The sequence below is a fragment of the Pyrgilauda ruficollis genome, unplaced genomic scaffold (genome assembly GCF_017590135.1).
Source record: "Pyrgilauda ruficollis isolate IOZ18807 unplaced genomic scaffold, ASM1759013v1 scaffold3, whole genome shotgun sequence".
In the NCBI taxonomy this organism is placed as follows: domain Eukaryota; kingdom Metazoa; phylum Chordata; class Aves; order Passeriformes; family Passeridae; genus Pyrgilauda; species Pyrgilauda ruficollis.
Genome location: NW_024524377.1, coordinates 17,906,101 through 17,923,429, shown reverse-complemented (window position 1 = coordinate 17,923,429; position 17,329 = coordinate 17,906,101). Strand labels below are relative to the sequence as shown.

The window sequence follows — 17,329 nt, the reverse complement described above, 5'->3', positions numbered from 1 at the left end:
ATCTCTAGTGAGTTTTGTATTCTGCACTTGCTCAGCTCCCAGCATGGCTCTTCATGATTGCACAGGTGACCATGGCATTGGTAGGTTTTTGCTCAAGATTTTAGCTGTTGTGTGATTTTAGAAGTAGAAGCTGCTTTTTCAGGCACTATTTGAATTGACAGCTGCCATTGTCATACTGCATTTAAAATCCGACATTGAAGAAGAAAAATTAGATGGATGAGATGGCAATCAAAATGATCAACACAATTCTGACATGGCTTTTAAAAGCTGAAATCAACTGTTTCGTTCTCTCTGCCATTTCTGATGTGATCTGTTCTTTCATGTTAGTCAGAAAAAGGCTGCTTCACCTGTTGACCAATACAGAGAAATTAATTAGTTGGTGTTTATGTTCTTGCTCCAATTTTATGCTTTTTTCTGAACAGTAACTTCTCAGTTGGTGATGAAATCTTTTAATACTGTTAATGGTTTGTCCCAACTGTTCACAGTTGTCCTCATGAAGAGAGAAAGTGATTTTTAATAAGAACCTTTAATGACACTTCCAAACACCTGAAAATAAGATTTTTCTGGTCTTGTTGAATGTTTTAAAGTAGTTTATTTCTCTGCCTAATAAGAATACAAAGAATAATGCTGTAGTTGTAAAAGGAAAGGATAAATATTTAAAAATGTTCTTTCTAGACTGATCTCACAATGCTGAAATTAGCTGCACTAGAAAGTAATAAAAATCAAGACTTGGAAAAGAAAGAAGGTCGTATAGATGACTTACTCAGGGTAAGTGTTGGACATAAGTAAAGGTATTCATTCAGAACAGAAGACTGAATAGGAGGACAATTTCTTAGATTTTTAAACAATTACTTAAAAAGCTATAACAAGTTGTAATTTTTTGTAATTTTTTTCTTAAATCTAAGAAGTCTATGTAATGAAATGTATACATTTTTTTCAGCTTTGATTAAATATGTTTCTAGACTTCTGAAGGTGCAAAGAAAGCCAATGCCATTTGCAGGCAGTTGATTAATTCCTTAAATTCCTACTATAATTGACCTAACGGGTGGGTTTTGGGGTTTTTTTTTGGTTCTAATTGTGAATAGCCATTATCTGTGGAACAATTGTTGGCATTTTCAGAATGGAGGTGATTGTGACAGAAATAAATACAGGCAATGAATAGCTACTTTCAATACGAAAACTATGAGACCTATTTTCAGAAAAAAAAAATCTTAATGTTTATGCTCTTGAAGGAAACACTGGAGAAGGGATATACAGAAATATGAAAAATGAAATAAACCTGTATTTCACACTTTGTAGTCTGTTTATTGTTTGTATGTGTACATACATATGTACAATACATAAAAATATTACCCCATGCAATGATGTGCTATGAAATTGTATATGTAGATTGTTTTAACACATGTTCAGCAATATGGGATAGACAAGCCTAAACTATTTTTAAATTTTTTAAAAATCAAAATAATATTGTTGTGGGATTTTTAAGATAATAAGTTAAATATAATTGGATCACAGGGCATTTGTTACATTTCCTGCATAGATCATTGAAACTTTTATAATTGTGAAAGTTTTGCTTTCTTTTAAATTGAAGATGTTAGGATTCACATGACTTGAAAATCATATATAGAGATCTGATGCTAAAATTTTCCAGTTTGAATGTAAGTGGAGCCCTCAGTGGAAAGCTGAACGTGAGAATGGTACAGAGTTTTTATTTATTCTCATTACGCTGAATGCTCTGTAGTACAGAATGCAGGACAATGTAAAGAAAATAAAAAAGAATCAAGGCAACCGTCTATAGATAGGGGTATATCTGTGAAATTAATTTTTTATTTAAATAAGTAGGTGTGTTTACGCATGTATGTTCCTTACTTTAGTTATGTGAAATAAGATACATTTATTTTCTGTGACAGCTGAATTAAAACCAGTATTTCAGTATGTCTCTTCATATTTTGTCTATATTTATTAGGCTAATTGTGATCTTAGAAGACAAATAGATGAACAACAAAAATTACTTGAAAAATACAAAGAAAGGTTAAACAAATGTATTTCAATGAGTAAGAAGCTTCTAATTGAAAAGGTAAGTTTACTGCTCTTAAAATCTTCGTGATAAAAGCTGGGAGATTGCTGTAAAACTCCGTTACGATTCCTTCATTTTGTCTTCAACTTTTTCACATTTGTCACTTGAGATTGAAACTTTGTATCCATGGTCTCTATCTGGCAATATTTTTATGAACCTGAATAAGATAAATCAAACAATTAACCTTTTTCCGATTGTGGGAAATGTACCTTTTTTAATTTAAGGATTTACCCATCATAAGTAATTCAAAATAGCAAATCATGAAAGTTAGTAATTTAATATATGGCATATTTTCTGGAAAAATTGTAAGATCGCAGTGGATAAAAGAATTTTTGAACATAATCTGTTGTGAAGAGGAGATGGATAGTATCTCTTTGTGAGACTCTTAAGTGGCTACAGTAATTTTTAATGTAAAATGATAAAATGCCATGTTAGCTCAGAATTAATTGAAAAAAAGGAAATGAAGATGACTGCCTATTAATGAAATAATCACTTTTTAAAAATTTCACACCAATTATATTTAAACTAGTAGCAATTTATTAGACCACAAGGATATCTTGTTTCTCTCCCTCTTCTTTGAAATAACCTATTTCAGAAAAATCTTTAAAAGTTAATAACAAATCATGTTATTAGAAATTAAGGTACAAAAAAGTTTAAGATAAACAGCCCCAGTGCCTTCCCTAGTGCTAGCTGCTGGATCCTGCTGTCATACACAATGGCACAATGCGAGCCATTGGAGGATTCAGGAGAGTTTTCTCACTAGCATGTCATAAATAAATTATTGCAGATCTTTTAAGTTCCAGCATGAGGGGAGTGCAGGGAATGCATCAGATCTGTTTGGCAGGATAGTAAGTGTGTACCTTCAGACTGAGAATACCACAAGGGATGTTTCCTGTGAAAGGCCCTTCTTCAGTCTAGAAGTCTGTTTGTGAAAAGAGCCTTTATTCTGACAACTTCTCAGTTTTTGTGTGTGTGATTTTGGGCCATAGACATTTGTTATGAAGCAAGCATTTGTAGCAATCAAAAAGGTTTCCTTGCATTAGGTGTTCATAGTGCTCTTTCTCTGAGGGAGAGCAGGCAGGCTCATTTGGTTGTCACATCCCAAGGATGCTTGTGGTGGCAGTGCTGGTTCTAAGAGCATCTGCTTCTGTCACTGCAAGTGAATATCTGAGTGCAGTTAAGCCTGCCCACAGTGTGTTGCCACACAGGGGTCCCTGCCCCAGGTCACTTGGTACAAGTACTAACGTGGATGCTCTGTCAAGGAAGTTTCCAGGCCAAGTATAGGAAGTGCTTTCTTTATGATATCTGAGTCGGTTCATTTGTTGTAGTAGACATGTACAGATAGAATCTTAATTATATCCTCTATGATGCTGATACTCTAAATAAAGTGCTTTTTTTAATGATGAAGAGCAGCAAACTTTATAGGGAAACAGCCAAACTCAGGGGGGTTTTTGGTGCATAAATTGTCCTCTAGTACTGGTTCTGGCAACTGCAGATGCTTGAGTTCTGTAGAAATTAGAATAAATAGGGTAAATACTGCAACATATTTTTGTTGACTCTCCTCTTATTCCTGCCTTAAAAGGCTGTTGGAGGAGAAAAAAACCCTAAGTGTTTTATTGACTTTTTGAACACTTTAGTGTTACTAAATATGAAATTTTTTTGTTGTTTTCTTAGAGCACACAGGAGAAGCTGGCAAGCAGAGAGAAGAGCATGCAAGACAGATTACGCCTGGGGCATTTTACAACAGTTCGTCATGGTGCTTCATTTACTGAACAGTGGACAGATGGCTTTGCATTTCAAAATCTTGTGAAGTTAGTCAATGCTATGTTCTTAAAGTTCTCACTAATTATTACTTCCCTCTAGTGGACTTTTTTTATTACTAATGTTCTAGGATTCAAGCAGCTTTTCATATGTTGTATTTTGCTTTGTCTTTTGAACTGAGAATAAAGTAAAGAACTCCATTAATCAGGTGAGGGAATGCTAAGGTTGTGTGCCTTCAAAAAACAGTTTGGTTCCACTTTGTTTTAACCATCTTTAGAAAAGCATGAATGTAGGCATAATAAATAGGCAGCACATAGTTATTCAACTCAGCTGATAGAATTATAAAGGTGAATCAGAGATTTTTCAGGAAGCTAACCAAGTATCACTGGTGGTTATTGGGACAGATGAGATCTGAGAAGTTCTCACTGATCACATAGGTGCTACCTGCACATCCTCATGGCAGCAGTTTTTTCTGGCATCCAGCTTCTTAGAGCTGTGAAGGATCAGTGATAGATCTGACAGCCTCAGACCGGGTTTAGTGCAAGTGGATGGGGGAGAGCAACCACCTGGAAAAGAGCTGCCATAGCAGGTATTTCAGCAGAGATGGGGCCAGGGAAAAGGGCTCTGCAAGAGTCTCAGAGATGGTCTGGGAAAATAATTATGCAGTGCTTCCAAAGGAGTTCTTTGGTAATGAGTCTGATTGATTTGAGATACAGATAGATTTATAGATAGAAGAATACATATATTTTAAGAAGTAATTCACCAAGAGTTTTGTTTTTGAAGGGCAGTATTTAGTCTTAGCATTATTGGATTGCCTGGGGCACTGTTTTTCTAAACAGTGTTAAAAACAGTCTGTAGGTGTGTTTTGCATAAAAGCTGTAATTGTTTGCCATACAACCAAACTGGTGATTTATTTGGGAATGGCCAGATCAAATTCAGTATTTGACCTATAAAAATCAGGTGCTCTCTATTGATGCTGTCAGGGAGTGGTTTTTATTGTACAAAATGTCTACCAGACCAGCTCAGATAGATTTTTTTTCTTTTTCTAGTGCAGAAGTCATGCATAATACTTTGAAAAACAAAGCAAAAAAAAACCATAACAAAAAACCCCACAAAACCCCAAAACACCTACAAAAAACAATCCCCCTGAAACCATCATATATTTAAAAAGTAAATTGTGCCATAACTTTAGCAAAATTTTTCCACTTGATGAAGAACACTGGTGTTCATTCTCCTAGGAAACATTTTCACATGTTCAGTAAGTTTTTTAAAATTTCTAAATGCCTTATCAGTTAAAAAGATAGTTCTTGAAAAAATGCAAATTGATGAAACTTTAATAAAGCTTTTTTTTGGGGTTTACAGGCAGCAAGAGTGGGTGAATCAACAAAGGGAAGACATTGAAAGGCAGAGAAAGCTCCTGGCCAAGCGAAAGCCTCCAACTACAAATAATTCTCAGGCACCATCTGCCAATTCTGAACCCAAGCAGAGGAAAAATAAAGCTGTGAATGGGGCAGAAAACGATCCCTTTGTTAGACCCAATTTACCACAGCTGTAAGTTTAACATTTCAATCAGTCTTTTACATAAATTCTGAGATATTGTCTGTGTGTGTTCTATTCAAATAACAGCATAAAAAGACACTCGGTATATTCAGCAGCTATATTCTCACCAAGGACTTGCTGATGCTGGGGAAATTTGCACCACTGTCTGTGAAGTTGTTGTACAATTGCACTGTCTATGGAGTTGTTGTATAATTTATTTTTGGTAAAGTCACCAGAGAAGGGCCCCTTCTGGGGATAGGCAATGTTCCTTATGTTATCCTGATCTAGAAGTCTCTTTATCCTGGCTTCTTAGTCTTCTAATGTCACTGACACTGATTGAACTTTCCTTTCTCCACATTGGTTTAAGAGCTTCTCTTTTAGTTGGAGATTATCATTTTCCATATAACAGTATCTAGTTGACAAAAAAAAATCTTTTTTCAGCCTTTAGTATGTGAAGACATGTCTTACAACAACTGGAAATATCTTTTCTCTCCCTCTGAATGCCACATCCTGACACCAACTGTCAGAAGTTACTGATCGCATTTCATGTATTGACAGTGTTGTAATTTTTTGTCATTGAAACATAAAAATTGAAAGTTCTTAAAGAACTCTGTTTTTTCTGGGGACATTCTTTCCTGCAGACAAAAAGGTTATAATTCAAGGCACACGAAGTTGTGTTCTTGACATGTCATTTGAATATTTTATGAAATTGCTGCTTCAAAGTATTGGTTACTGCCCTTTAGGCTAAGATGCTGCAGCTGATAGTGTATCTGTTCCTAGTTTATTTTTAAGTAAAAAGTAAATAATTAGGCTTTAAAAGAGTAGTAAATTAATCTGTGTTACTTTGCAGAAGTAAGCTACCTGTATTAAGCATAGTCACTTGCCACCTCTCACATGTGGAGGCAGTAATTTATACCTGGGGGATGGAGGGTATATAAATTGCTCTGGTTAGATCTGCTGAATAAATACATTTGGACCATCCCTTTGAAGACAGCTGCATGTGTTTTGCATAATGCCTCATTCTTAAAATTCACGTTGTGAAGTTGTTTTACTGTGACAAAAATACCATGAAAATACAGTAGTTAGGCTGGCAATGTAAGCAAATCTTGGTTAGCATTATTCGTATTCTGGTAGAGAGCTGAAGAGACATTGTGACTCATTGTGACTTTTTAGTAATGCTTAGTGCCTGTGTTTCTTCTTAGACCATAATTAATACTTCAGAATAGTACAGTAAATATTGCTGTTGTGTTAAAAATATATTGCTGTGTGTTTGAAAGTAATCCCTCCTGTTATTAAAAGTAACATTTAAGTAATGGAAGATACATGAAAATTTACAGAAATTTTTATTTGCTAACTTTTGGCTGGTTATACTCCCATAATCTTATTGCTCCTTTGAGAGATGATGAAATATAAACTGGGGGAAAATACAGACAACATGTTCTAATTTTTAAGTAGGACAAGATGAATTCCTGGTAATAAACTTCAGAATATTTTCTGGTGTTACATGGTGTTAAATAATTTCCAATTTACTAAAGACTGCAAATTTTCATTTCATCTGGCTTAACCAGTTACATGTTAAATGACACATGAAAATGCTTGCTTGTTAGGGAATCGTCAGGAGAACAATCAAAATTGTCCTTTTGTATCTAATGCTAGCAAAAATATAAGCAGTAATTGAATCAAAACTGTTTTGCATTTAACTATCATAGTTTGATCATTATGTAACCTAGATATGAGATTACTTGCCTGTATCATAAGCTTATAAATTTTGTTTCAGATCTTTGAGGAGATCTGTAGTGCATCCTGAGGTCACAGAGTCATTTAGCCACATTACGCTCTTAAGCCTTTACTTGAAAGGAGTTTTTTGTATTTAGAATTTGTTATAACTCTGAATTGTAGTATTATGTGTTGACTCCTTGCTGCTTCTCAGTACACAATTGTTTTGTGTGTCTTGGTAAGACATTAATTATCCACTTCCATTTTAGAGAAAATTTGTCATGTGCTCTATGTGATTCTCTCCTATTATATTGCTTATCACTGTTTCTGCATTACATTGACTGTAATGATCTTAATTAGTATAGTCAAATGGAAAAGGTTCTGTTTTTATGAGGCATGAGGAAATGCAGAGCTGCTTGAGATTAATGAGCTAAACCAGTAGTGGATTAATACAACATACATGCAAGTGATCAAGCAAGTTTATTTAAAACATACAAACAACTTGATAGGGTTTGTTACCAATAGGTGTCTTTACCACTGCATTGTTTGCTTTAAAAAATATATCCAGCTTCTGGAACTGATGAGACAAAATGATTTACAGCTTTGTAACAATCAGGAGTATTGAAGCTTTGTCTGCCAACAGGTGTCAACTATTTTGAAACAGACTGAAGGTGTTCCCTGAGGCATTCTTAATAAGGACATTTTTTTAGTTTAGCTGAGTTTACGGTGGTCTCTCATAGGAATGTAAAAGCAGACTTTTTGCTCTGAAGTTATTGTTATAAAAGTGGCCAGTTTGCCAGTGTCTTGCGAGTGAATGGTGGCTTGGTGCTTCCAGTAACATGGAACACACAAGTCTAAACACTGTCCTGGCTTTCCATCATTCTTCTCCTTTTTGTGGCCTAAGCCAAAACTAAAAAGCAGTTTCAATTTTGAGAGTTCTGATTTCTACTGAACAAAGTAAATTTATTAGTCTTACGTGAAAGGAATAAATTTAAATATATTCAAAGAAAAAAAATTATTTGAAGTAGAGGTTGCCTTTATAGCCCTGGAAAAAAATCTGTTTGAAAACTCTCTTCTAAATTTTTTGGAGATGTGAGAGAGGATTCTTTAAGAGTATAATGCAAGTCCCCACCTTTTGGAGCGTCTCTTATTTCATGAGACAGCAGTTTGTAGGAGCAATGTTTTATTTGGTTTAGGTGGTGGAATCCTTCTTCTGCAGCTTCAGCCATTTCAGTTGTATTCACTTCCCTGTCATCTCTTCAAGTGCTTCCCAGTTCCTCCATGGTGGCCTGCATGCGTCCTTGTCCAAGCGTGCAGTTTGGAGTAGGAGAGCAGAGAGAGCTGGCAGGGTTTGTTACTGTGGCTGAACAAACGCATCATAGCAGGAGCATTCTGTTCTGTATGGAACAAATAAATATACACTTCTTCAGGCTGAAGTGCCAACAATGTGTCTGGGCTTTACGGGATGACTAAAGACAGCTCCTTTCCTGAGGCAGTCTATTTCTAAGGCAAACATGGAAACAATGAGTGAAAAGGCATCATGAAAGTTTTTGACTTGGTTGGAGTTTATTCATCCTTGTAGAAATTTAGGGAACTGGAGTGAGAATAAGCTTGGACCAAAAGGGAAGAGCTTCAGCAATTGTAGCCAGAAAACTTGTATTGGATGTGTATATGGCTGTTTGGGAGCACGGCTGCATTCTGCTGTGCCTGTGTATCCAGGATGATTTTCCAGCAGGGCAGCGGTGGGAAGAGAGATGCTTGTAAACTAAATGGCTTGATCATGGTGAAAACCAAGGAACACGTGGCTAGTTTGGGTTTTTTGTCTTGTCTGTACCCACTAGTAAAAGAATTTTGATTGTAGAAGGTTTTGCCTGCACTTGTGAGGAAGACGTGAAGAGAAGACTAGTTATGTCAATGGATGTATATTGTGTCAAAGCCTTTGAAATTTGGTGGTGAAAACATAAGCTCTGAAAGGCTTATTCTTTCTAATTTAAAAAAAAGTTTAATTGGTAATCAAGTCTTTCAGGCCAAGAAATCTATCAACTTTCTTCCAGCAACTAGTAAGAGAGGTGCATCGTGGACCTTTATGTCACGGAAGAATCATGCTACATACACAGAAGATGTCCAGTGCATTTTGGGGAATTTCCAGAATTTATTGCATGTGTTTCAGAGTTTATTTGGCTGCAAAAAGCAGCCAAATTAAAATTACTAAAATACAGCATTTATTGCACAGTAATTTTGTGCAGAAAAGATCATGGTCAGGACCAGACTGTTGCCATATTAATTCATGCTACCTGTTCCCAGCTGCCCTTCTTCCCCAGTGCTCCTCAGATTAGCCCCAGGCCTGACTATCCAGCTTAAAATGGCAGCCTTGTCTCTGGTTGATGTCCCTACCCTGTGCTCCTCAAACTTTCTCCCTCCATGTCTGATGAGACCTGTCTGTCTCAGGTGATTAAATGAGCAACCCCTTCTGCAGGAAACTATGGTGTGTAGTAGGTGCCTTGGATGGTGCTCTGAGCAACCAGATCTAGTAGATGGCAGCCCTGCCCATGACAGGAGGGTTGGAACCGGATGATCTTTAAGGTCCCTTCCAACTCAGACATTGTGTGATTCTGTAATTCTGTTTTCAAAAGGTGCCTCCAGCATGCCACTGCCCTGCAAAAGGTGTGGTGAGTGGATGCAGGTAGAAAGTGGTGGGCTGATGGGGGCCAGTCTGTAGGCTGGTAGGATGTTTTCAGACTGTGCAGTGAGCTGGTCGCCTACAGCCAGAAAACAGACACTGTTATCGGCTTACTGCTCTTAGTTGTGTGCTATTTTAATACAAAGTACACTGTATTTTTAGATAAAGACTAATAGACTCCTAAAAAAAAGTGTTTCTGAGTATGAGAGAATAAGGTTTTGTTTTTGAGAAGTAAATGAACAAAATCTAAAGTGACTATATGTATGTACAGCTCTGTATTTTATATGCCTTTCTCCAAAATGTGGTGGTCAGTAATGACAGTTTCAGATTGCTGTGAAACATGCTGTGCTTCTAATAGTGTTAGATTTGTAAGGAAATAGAAAAATGGAAAACAATCATTTATTGGGTTGTGGCATAGAGACATGGAAAGAGTGACTTTGAATCTTAATGTTTTCAATATGACATCCAAAGTTGTGCTCTGTGCTCAAGGGGGCTGTTTCAGGACTTTCTGAAAGGCGATACTTGCTAGAGCGGTCTAGGCGCTTTGTAACTCTCTGTGGACACCTCAGGTTTTATAAAAAGGACCAAATTTTCCATATTATGTTAGTTTTTAAGGGGAGCTGTGGTTTTAGGGCTCTCAGTGTTCACTGAAAGTTCTGATAAGTCATGTCACAAACTTCATATTTTGAGTGTGTTTTACTGGTGATTCAGCTTTGCAAAGCCACCTAAAATACTCTTTTTCTTGAGGAAGACAAACTTTACTATCAGTATTTCTGGAAACCTGTAATTTATAGTGTAGACAAGAATCTGGAAGCGACAGTACTCAACCTTGTAAACATTGGCATTGGTCTTTTTTGACTGAGAAATTAATCCACATTAGATTAGTTTGCTGTTTAATGGAAATACTGAAAAAGTGTTGGGGATATTGTTTTCACTCATGTAGCATGGTCTGCATTTCTTTGACAGTGCTAGTAGATGTATTACAGCAGGAATTGGAGCATTTGTTTCTTATGTTTCATGCTGCTGCTTGGACTGTACTAAGTCCAAGTACATTGCCAGCTTTCCTAGCTATGGAGACAGCCCATTTTACATTTGCTTTAATGCCTCTTCTTTTAATATGTAGCATACGTTGTCTAAACCCAGAGGAGATTCTGCTAGGAAAAGAATTTAAATGTTAGGTCTCAAAATCTGGTAGTAAGAGACCTTTTGCCTTTCTCGGAGAGGCAAATTTCCTCCCTCCATTGCCTTCAGAGTGTTTGGGGGTGTCTATTGACTGTAATACAAGATTGCTTTGAATTCCAGTAAGAAAAAAAAAAAAAGGCAGGGTAACTTTGTATGACATGTCTTAAAAGAAACGATTGCTTGCCTCTCACATTCTGACAGGATGTGATGATGGGTGCTTTTGTCACCTGATCTGAGTGTTTCCTATATGTTACAGACCCAGGAGGCTGATGAAATAACTACAGTCTTGTGAGGCTCTTTCCAATTTTTTGAAAATTTAGATGGTGTGGTCAAAAAAACCCTCAATAATTTCACTGAGATGTGGTTGAATCAGTTTTCTGTTCTGGTCAAATAAGAAAATGGGCAGCAAAATTCGGTATTCATAATAACAGGAATGGAAAGGGCTCTAGGAAAGCTTCAGAACCACCAGATTTTGTCTGAAAAAGATGCACTCCTTTATCAACAACTTTTGAGATGGGATAAGAATACAGGTGTTGGAATTCTGAAAACTGTGGTGAACTTGAAGTTTAAAAGGGAGGAAGAAGTCTCATAGTCTATAAGATTTCTGCAAATTTTGTTGAAGTTGGTTGTTATTAGCTGTAAGAGAAATCTGAATTAGTGTCCCTCATCTCTGGGAAGACTGCTGGTGATTCTCAAGACATTCTAGTCCTTAGACTTGCAATATAAACAGCATGTATAGCCTTCTAACCACCTTGCATAACGATCTGCCCAGCTGATAGTTAAACCCACAGAAATACGGACCTTGTGAGGACATATTATACTGGGAGTTTTAGCTTTATATCATGCAACAAGTGTTAGGTCTAGGCAAAACAATAAAAAGTGTAATTCTAATTTCTTTTGTAGGGATTTATGTGAACCCTTTCAAGGAGGCCATACCTCTTTCTGCTTCCACATCCCCTGTTTCTCTTCCTCATATGTGCATGGTTTCCTATCTGGAACTTTAGTCTCTTGGGTTTATTTTTTGGGTGGTTTGTCTTTTTTGTTCATCAGATGGATACTGCATGCAATCAGTTTGCAGGTCTGTGCAAACAGTCCAGATTCACTGCATGGTAACTGACTTTATGTCAGTATGTATGTTGAGCAAGTCTATAGACAATGAGGGACTACTGAATTATTTGTAGCCAGAAATTGCTGAGAAAAGGAAGATGCAAAGAGAACAAGCAGGAGAATCACGTGTTAATTCAAAGCTGAATTTATGGTTTCATGCAAAATGTAGTGCCAATGAACTTGAAGTGTATGGTTTTGCACTACTGTCTGTAAATCACAGCTCAGAAATCCAGTGTTATCATTCTTGTCTAATTTCAGAATGCATTAGAGTTGAGAACCAAGCAGTGGAATAGCATCAGCTAAAATCTAGGATGGTGATATGATTCAAGATGCAGCTAGGTAATTAACAGGCTGTCTGGAAGAAGCAAAATGATTCAGTGGGAGAGGCAGTTAATATTGCAGAATACCAAATATAGGCATTCTGCAATATTATCTGTAGGTATGTTTTGACCCTGAAATGACAATCCAAGAGGTTCAGATGGTTCAAAAATGTACTTCTAGTGACTTCTAAATAACAAGATACTGGATATACGGCAGTTTTAAAGTAAAAATGCTATTGTTTTGTTTACCACTGTATAAAGTTATAATTACATGATTGTTTCATTTTTCAGTTTGACTCTAGCAGAGTACCATGAACAGGAAGAAATTTTCAAGCTTCGATTAGGACATCTCAAAAAGGTATGTTTTTTAAATCATGGCCAAACCCATAAAAATTAGTACTGTCAAAATGAAGAGATAGGTCATTGGGAGCTGTCTGATTAAAAAACCTAGTGCTGAAATTGCTGTACTACTTTATACCTAATAGTGGCCTACCTTTTGTTTCTGTTTATTTAACTTTTCATAAACACTGGGATTACAGGGGAGCAATAATGAGTCCATCCAGTGTAACATTGTCCTGGCTCCTTAAATCCTTCTAAGAGTGCTAACAGTGATGATGCCACCAGTCCTGCTCTTCCCCTTCCACTTTCTGAGCTCGTTTCACAGTTCAGTGAGCCAGCCAAGTTTGATGCATGGACTCTTTATTTTTGTTTTGTGGCCTTTAGAAAGGTACAATTCACAGCATTCTGTTTCTGAATTAACATAACATTTTCATTGTCTGCAGTGTTCATTTCAGTTGTTATCAGGTAGCATGTTACCTATCACAAGAGAATATAATTTTCCTACTTTTATGGAAAATCTCTTCTAAATTATTTCTGCAGTCAGATATTTTATTCTTGTTTTTGACTTCTGAAAAAACTTTTTCTTGAATCCCATCATTCTAATAAATCTGTGTAGTGAGATTATTATATGAAGAAACTGTTGTTCATTCAAGCAAAGATTTAGAGGAATAACCTGTAAAATGGAATGGCAGTTGATGCAGACAGAAATATTTCAACAAAAATGAAAGAAAAGGACTTCTGTGTGCTGAGTAGTAGTTCCTGAGTTGTTGGGTCAAAACAGGTCATAGTGTTTTCCCCTTGAAATGTTGCAAGTCTGTTTCAGGCCTGTTCTCTTCAAATGTACAAGCCACCTGTTATAAATCCTACTGTAATAAACTGAACTGGGCCCCTTGAGAAAGCTGCAGCTGTTTCTAAAGAATATGACAGGAAAGTACTTGAATCTGTAGTAGGAAATCTGCATATAATTTGCTAGCACTGGTGAAGTAGACTGCTCGCATTGTTCTTCATTGTTAATGGTTTAGAAGCTCCAGCTTCACATAAATTCTGTTAGGAAATTCTGTAGGTTTATTTTCCATGCTTTAACTTTATGGAAGTCTAATGGCAATTTCAAATGATAGATGAAATAAACTGTTACAGGATTATAAAATACCAGAATTTTGGTTTCACCTTGAGCATCAATGCTGGAGTACTTTGCAAAAGATGGAAATTCCTTGACTAAATGCCAGGGGAAAAACAAATGTTATTCTTAAAAAATCATACTTGACTATATCTGAAGAAAATAATAAAAATACATTATAATTCTTATGTGTGGTACATGTTTTGTCATTAACTAAGAACATTGGTTTTGTTACCTTCATTTTACATGGCTGTATTTCTTCCCTGAGCTTCTTTGCTATTTACATTTCTTTTCTTCATTCCTTCAGCATATGCTGTTTTGCTGACTGCTCCTCTTCCTTTTCACTTTTGAGATGCTTTCCTGATGCTCTTATTTTTGGTGCCCTGTACATGCTGCCACCACCAGTTTTCTTTTCCTACTGCTACCCAGGAAATTCTTTTCCAGCTAGTTGCTTTGGTCCTGGAGAGAGGCTCTTGTTTTCTCACTTCCTTTTATATAGCAGTGACCTGAGGCAGCTAAGCTGGTTTATTCTTGCTTAAAGGTATTCACAGCCTGAGTGTCCTAAATAACAGCTGGAAACAATGCAAGCAGCCAGTTCTCTTTGGACTAACATTGGCCTATGAACCACATTTTGAGAACCACTGAATTGCATAATATATGAACAAAAAGGTCCAAAAGAGGCATAACTGATGGATTTTTTTTTGTTAGCCTTTGGGAAGAACATAGACAATTGTGTGTATAAGTGTGTGGCCTTTTGTGAGGGGAGAAGGACTGAAATTCTTTATAAAGGACTAGTGGGTTATGAGGAACTGCCTGTCATTTCAGGGTATTTAGCAGAGTACTGCAGGGATATGTGCAAATATAGAAAAAAGGAGTTTAACATTATATAAAAAGTCAAAAAACAACTCTTGACATTGTATCTTAGGAAAATGGTCCACCCAGATCTGCTGGCAGATCAGTGCTACTTAGTACAGTTTTTAAATTATTAGGAATTTGATTTTCATTTCCTCCGTGGAGGTTCATCTCATGTCTTGTTTTTGGATGAGAAGTTTTTTCCATCTCTTATGGGGATGGTTTCAGGGTATTCACTGAAATCATCTAGTCCAGGCTCCTCAATTCATTGGATAGGTAGTCATTTAATATGTGTTTTAGATCATACAAATACAGTTGTTGCTTCAGTATATGGGTTTATGAACGCTATATCATTACAGCATTTACTCTGTACCTTGCTGACTTGTGCCTCCATTCCCTTGTGCCATGGCTTGTTGCCCTCTTGCTTTTACCAGCACCACTGGGTTGTACAGTCAGAGAATAAATTGGATTGGAAAACTGATCTGGCTTCTTTCAAAAAACAAATATATAAATTTTTTGTGTGATGCTTATTTCTTTTTTTCTTTTCTTTCTTCTGATTTTTTTTCTTAAAGAAATGATTGATTAGTATTCCAGTTTGGTATACCATGTGGCTGTGCAAAAGGCAGTGCCAAAATAACAAGAGGTGGTGATGGGTGCTGCTACTGAAAAAATATGTATCAGATGCCAGGCCTTTTTCCTTTTCAGCTGAAATAATTCCATAATTATGAGCTTTCTGATATGGACTAATTTTGTCTCCCCTTTCCTCAAATTTTCAAGTTCTAGAGGTGCTAACTCTGAAATCAATATAACCCTGTCTACAGTATCTTTCAATGAGTATGTTTCTCAGTTTGAGTATAGATACATAAGTTTCCACAAATTAGGCATCATGAAATCTTTATGATTTTAGAGGACCTGAATAAATAATTATTTCATTGTTTCCTAATGCATAGAATAAAGATGAGATAAAATTAAGTGCTGAAATTAGTTAAGGAATGTGCTCCTACCTGATACGCTTCTTTTGAAGTTGCACTTAAAATCTTATGCAATACACATTCTTCATTTGTAATTTTAATAAGATACAAATGGAAAAATCTTTTCTAATTAGATTGGTTTTGGTGTCTTGTATCAGCACCTTAAGCATGTTTCTGCTGTAATGATGTGCTCTTTTATTCTTTTACTTGATTTGCACTTCAGCCTTAAAATCTTTTACGTGTCTTTTCTTTATCTGTTGGTTGGTACAGAATCTATAATTGCCCATATCTCAGTTTTTTTCCTTTTTTTTTGTACATCAATTTCAGACCGCTTCCCAGATAATTTATCTCCTTGGCTGAGGTACAAAACCCAGCTGCCTCTCATTTCAAATAGCATCCCTGCAGTGCAGAACAAAACCATGAACATCCCATTACCTGTAGGTTCATGAACAGAAAAATTTCTTGAAACAGGCTTTTGCCTTATCTTTCTGAATTTTTCTGACTTTAAGAGAAAAGCAGTGCTTTCTTCTAGTTCAGCAGGGTTTTGTAATGTAATGTTCCTCCATCACCACTAGTATTGATGCAGGGGTAAAAATACCCTTTTCAAATGGGAAGTAAATGAGCTTTTTATATTTCCTTCTTTTCATTTGCAGGAGGAAGCTGAAATACAAGCAGAACTTGAACGTTTGGAAAGAGTTAGGAATCTTCACATTAGAGAACTGAAAAGAATAAATAATGAAGATAATTCACAGTAAGAGTCCTTACTGTCTTAATTTTGCATGTCTATTTTTAAAGTAATTCTCTAGTATCACATTTTACCTATAGAAGAGACTTGTTCATCATTTTCTTTTGCTTTTCTATGTTTATATGTGTATTTTAAACACCAATTTATTTAACCTTAACTAAAATTTCTTATAATTTGGTAAATTTATTATTCTTTTTGTTGAATATATAAGAAAAAACATACCTACACAGCCTATAATGAAGAGCTGAAACTTGCTAGACCACATTACTAAGCTGAAAAAAGCCACTTGTGAGATAACTTAATGCAGTTCACTTAGTTGATAATAATGCAGGAGGTTTGATGCACCACCAGCAATTTTGTGCTGCACTTAAAATTAGATTTGTGTTTATGGCTCTGTGATTTCATTCCTACTAGGTATAGGTACCTAGCAGGAGAAAGCCATATTATGTTGTTAGTTTGTATTTCACCTTGAATGGCAGTGTATCACAATGTTAAATTGCTACATAATATGAACTGCTACTGTGTAGTTTTGAAAGTAATAATTACATAACTTCATTAAGTCTGTTTTCCATCCTGACAAATTCAGGCACTACAGTTTCACCAACACTTTCAGCTGGCACTGTTGATTGAAAGGAACTGGTTCTGCCTCTCCCTGGCTACATAGCCCTGTTTTCTTTCACATGCTTGCAATGGCATTTCTTTACTGAACCAATGCTGGAAATCAATCCAAATTAAAAACAGCTCCTGTGGTTTATTTTTCTGGATTAATTTTAATCCAGGATCAATTTCCTGGTCTAGTTCTTTGCCCAGTTGCAAAAATGTTTATACTGCCATGAGGAGAGAGGGCAGTGCAAGGGTGGAATGAGCCAAGGGGAAGGATGTGATGGGACTCGACTTCTCACTTTCTGCACTAGAAAATGTTT

General features: G+C 36.2%; 1 protein-coding gene across 2 annotated transcripts in view; it reads left to right on the top strand.

Annotated features, from left to right (window-relative positions):
• TLK1 (tousled like kinase 1) overlaps window positions 1–17,329 on the top strand; it is a 67,957-nt gene that overhangs the window by 38,054 nt on the left and 12,574 nt on the right. For both annotated transcript variants that reach the window (XM_041473179.1, XM_041473177.1), the window contains exons 8-13: window positions 676–768; window positions 1,967–2,077; window positions 3,752–3,888; window positions 5,201–5,389; window positions 12,674–12,740; window positions 16,315–16,412. In XM_041473179.1, the coding sequence (XP_041329113.1) occupies window positions 676–768; window positions 1,967–2,077; window positions 3,752–3,888; window positions 5,201–5,389; window positions 12,674–12,740; window positions 16,315–16,412 (695 nt within the window). The remainder of the gene's footprint in view (window positions 1–675; window positions 769–1,966; window positions 2,078–3,751; window positions 3,889–5,200; window positions 5,390–12,673; window positions 12,741–16,314; window positions 16,413–17,329) is intronic.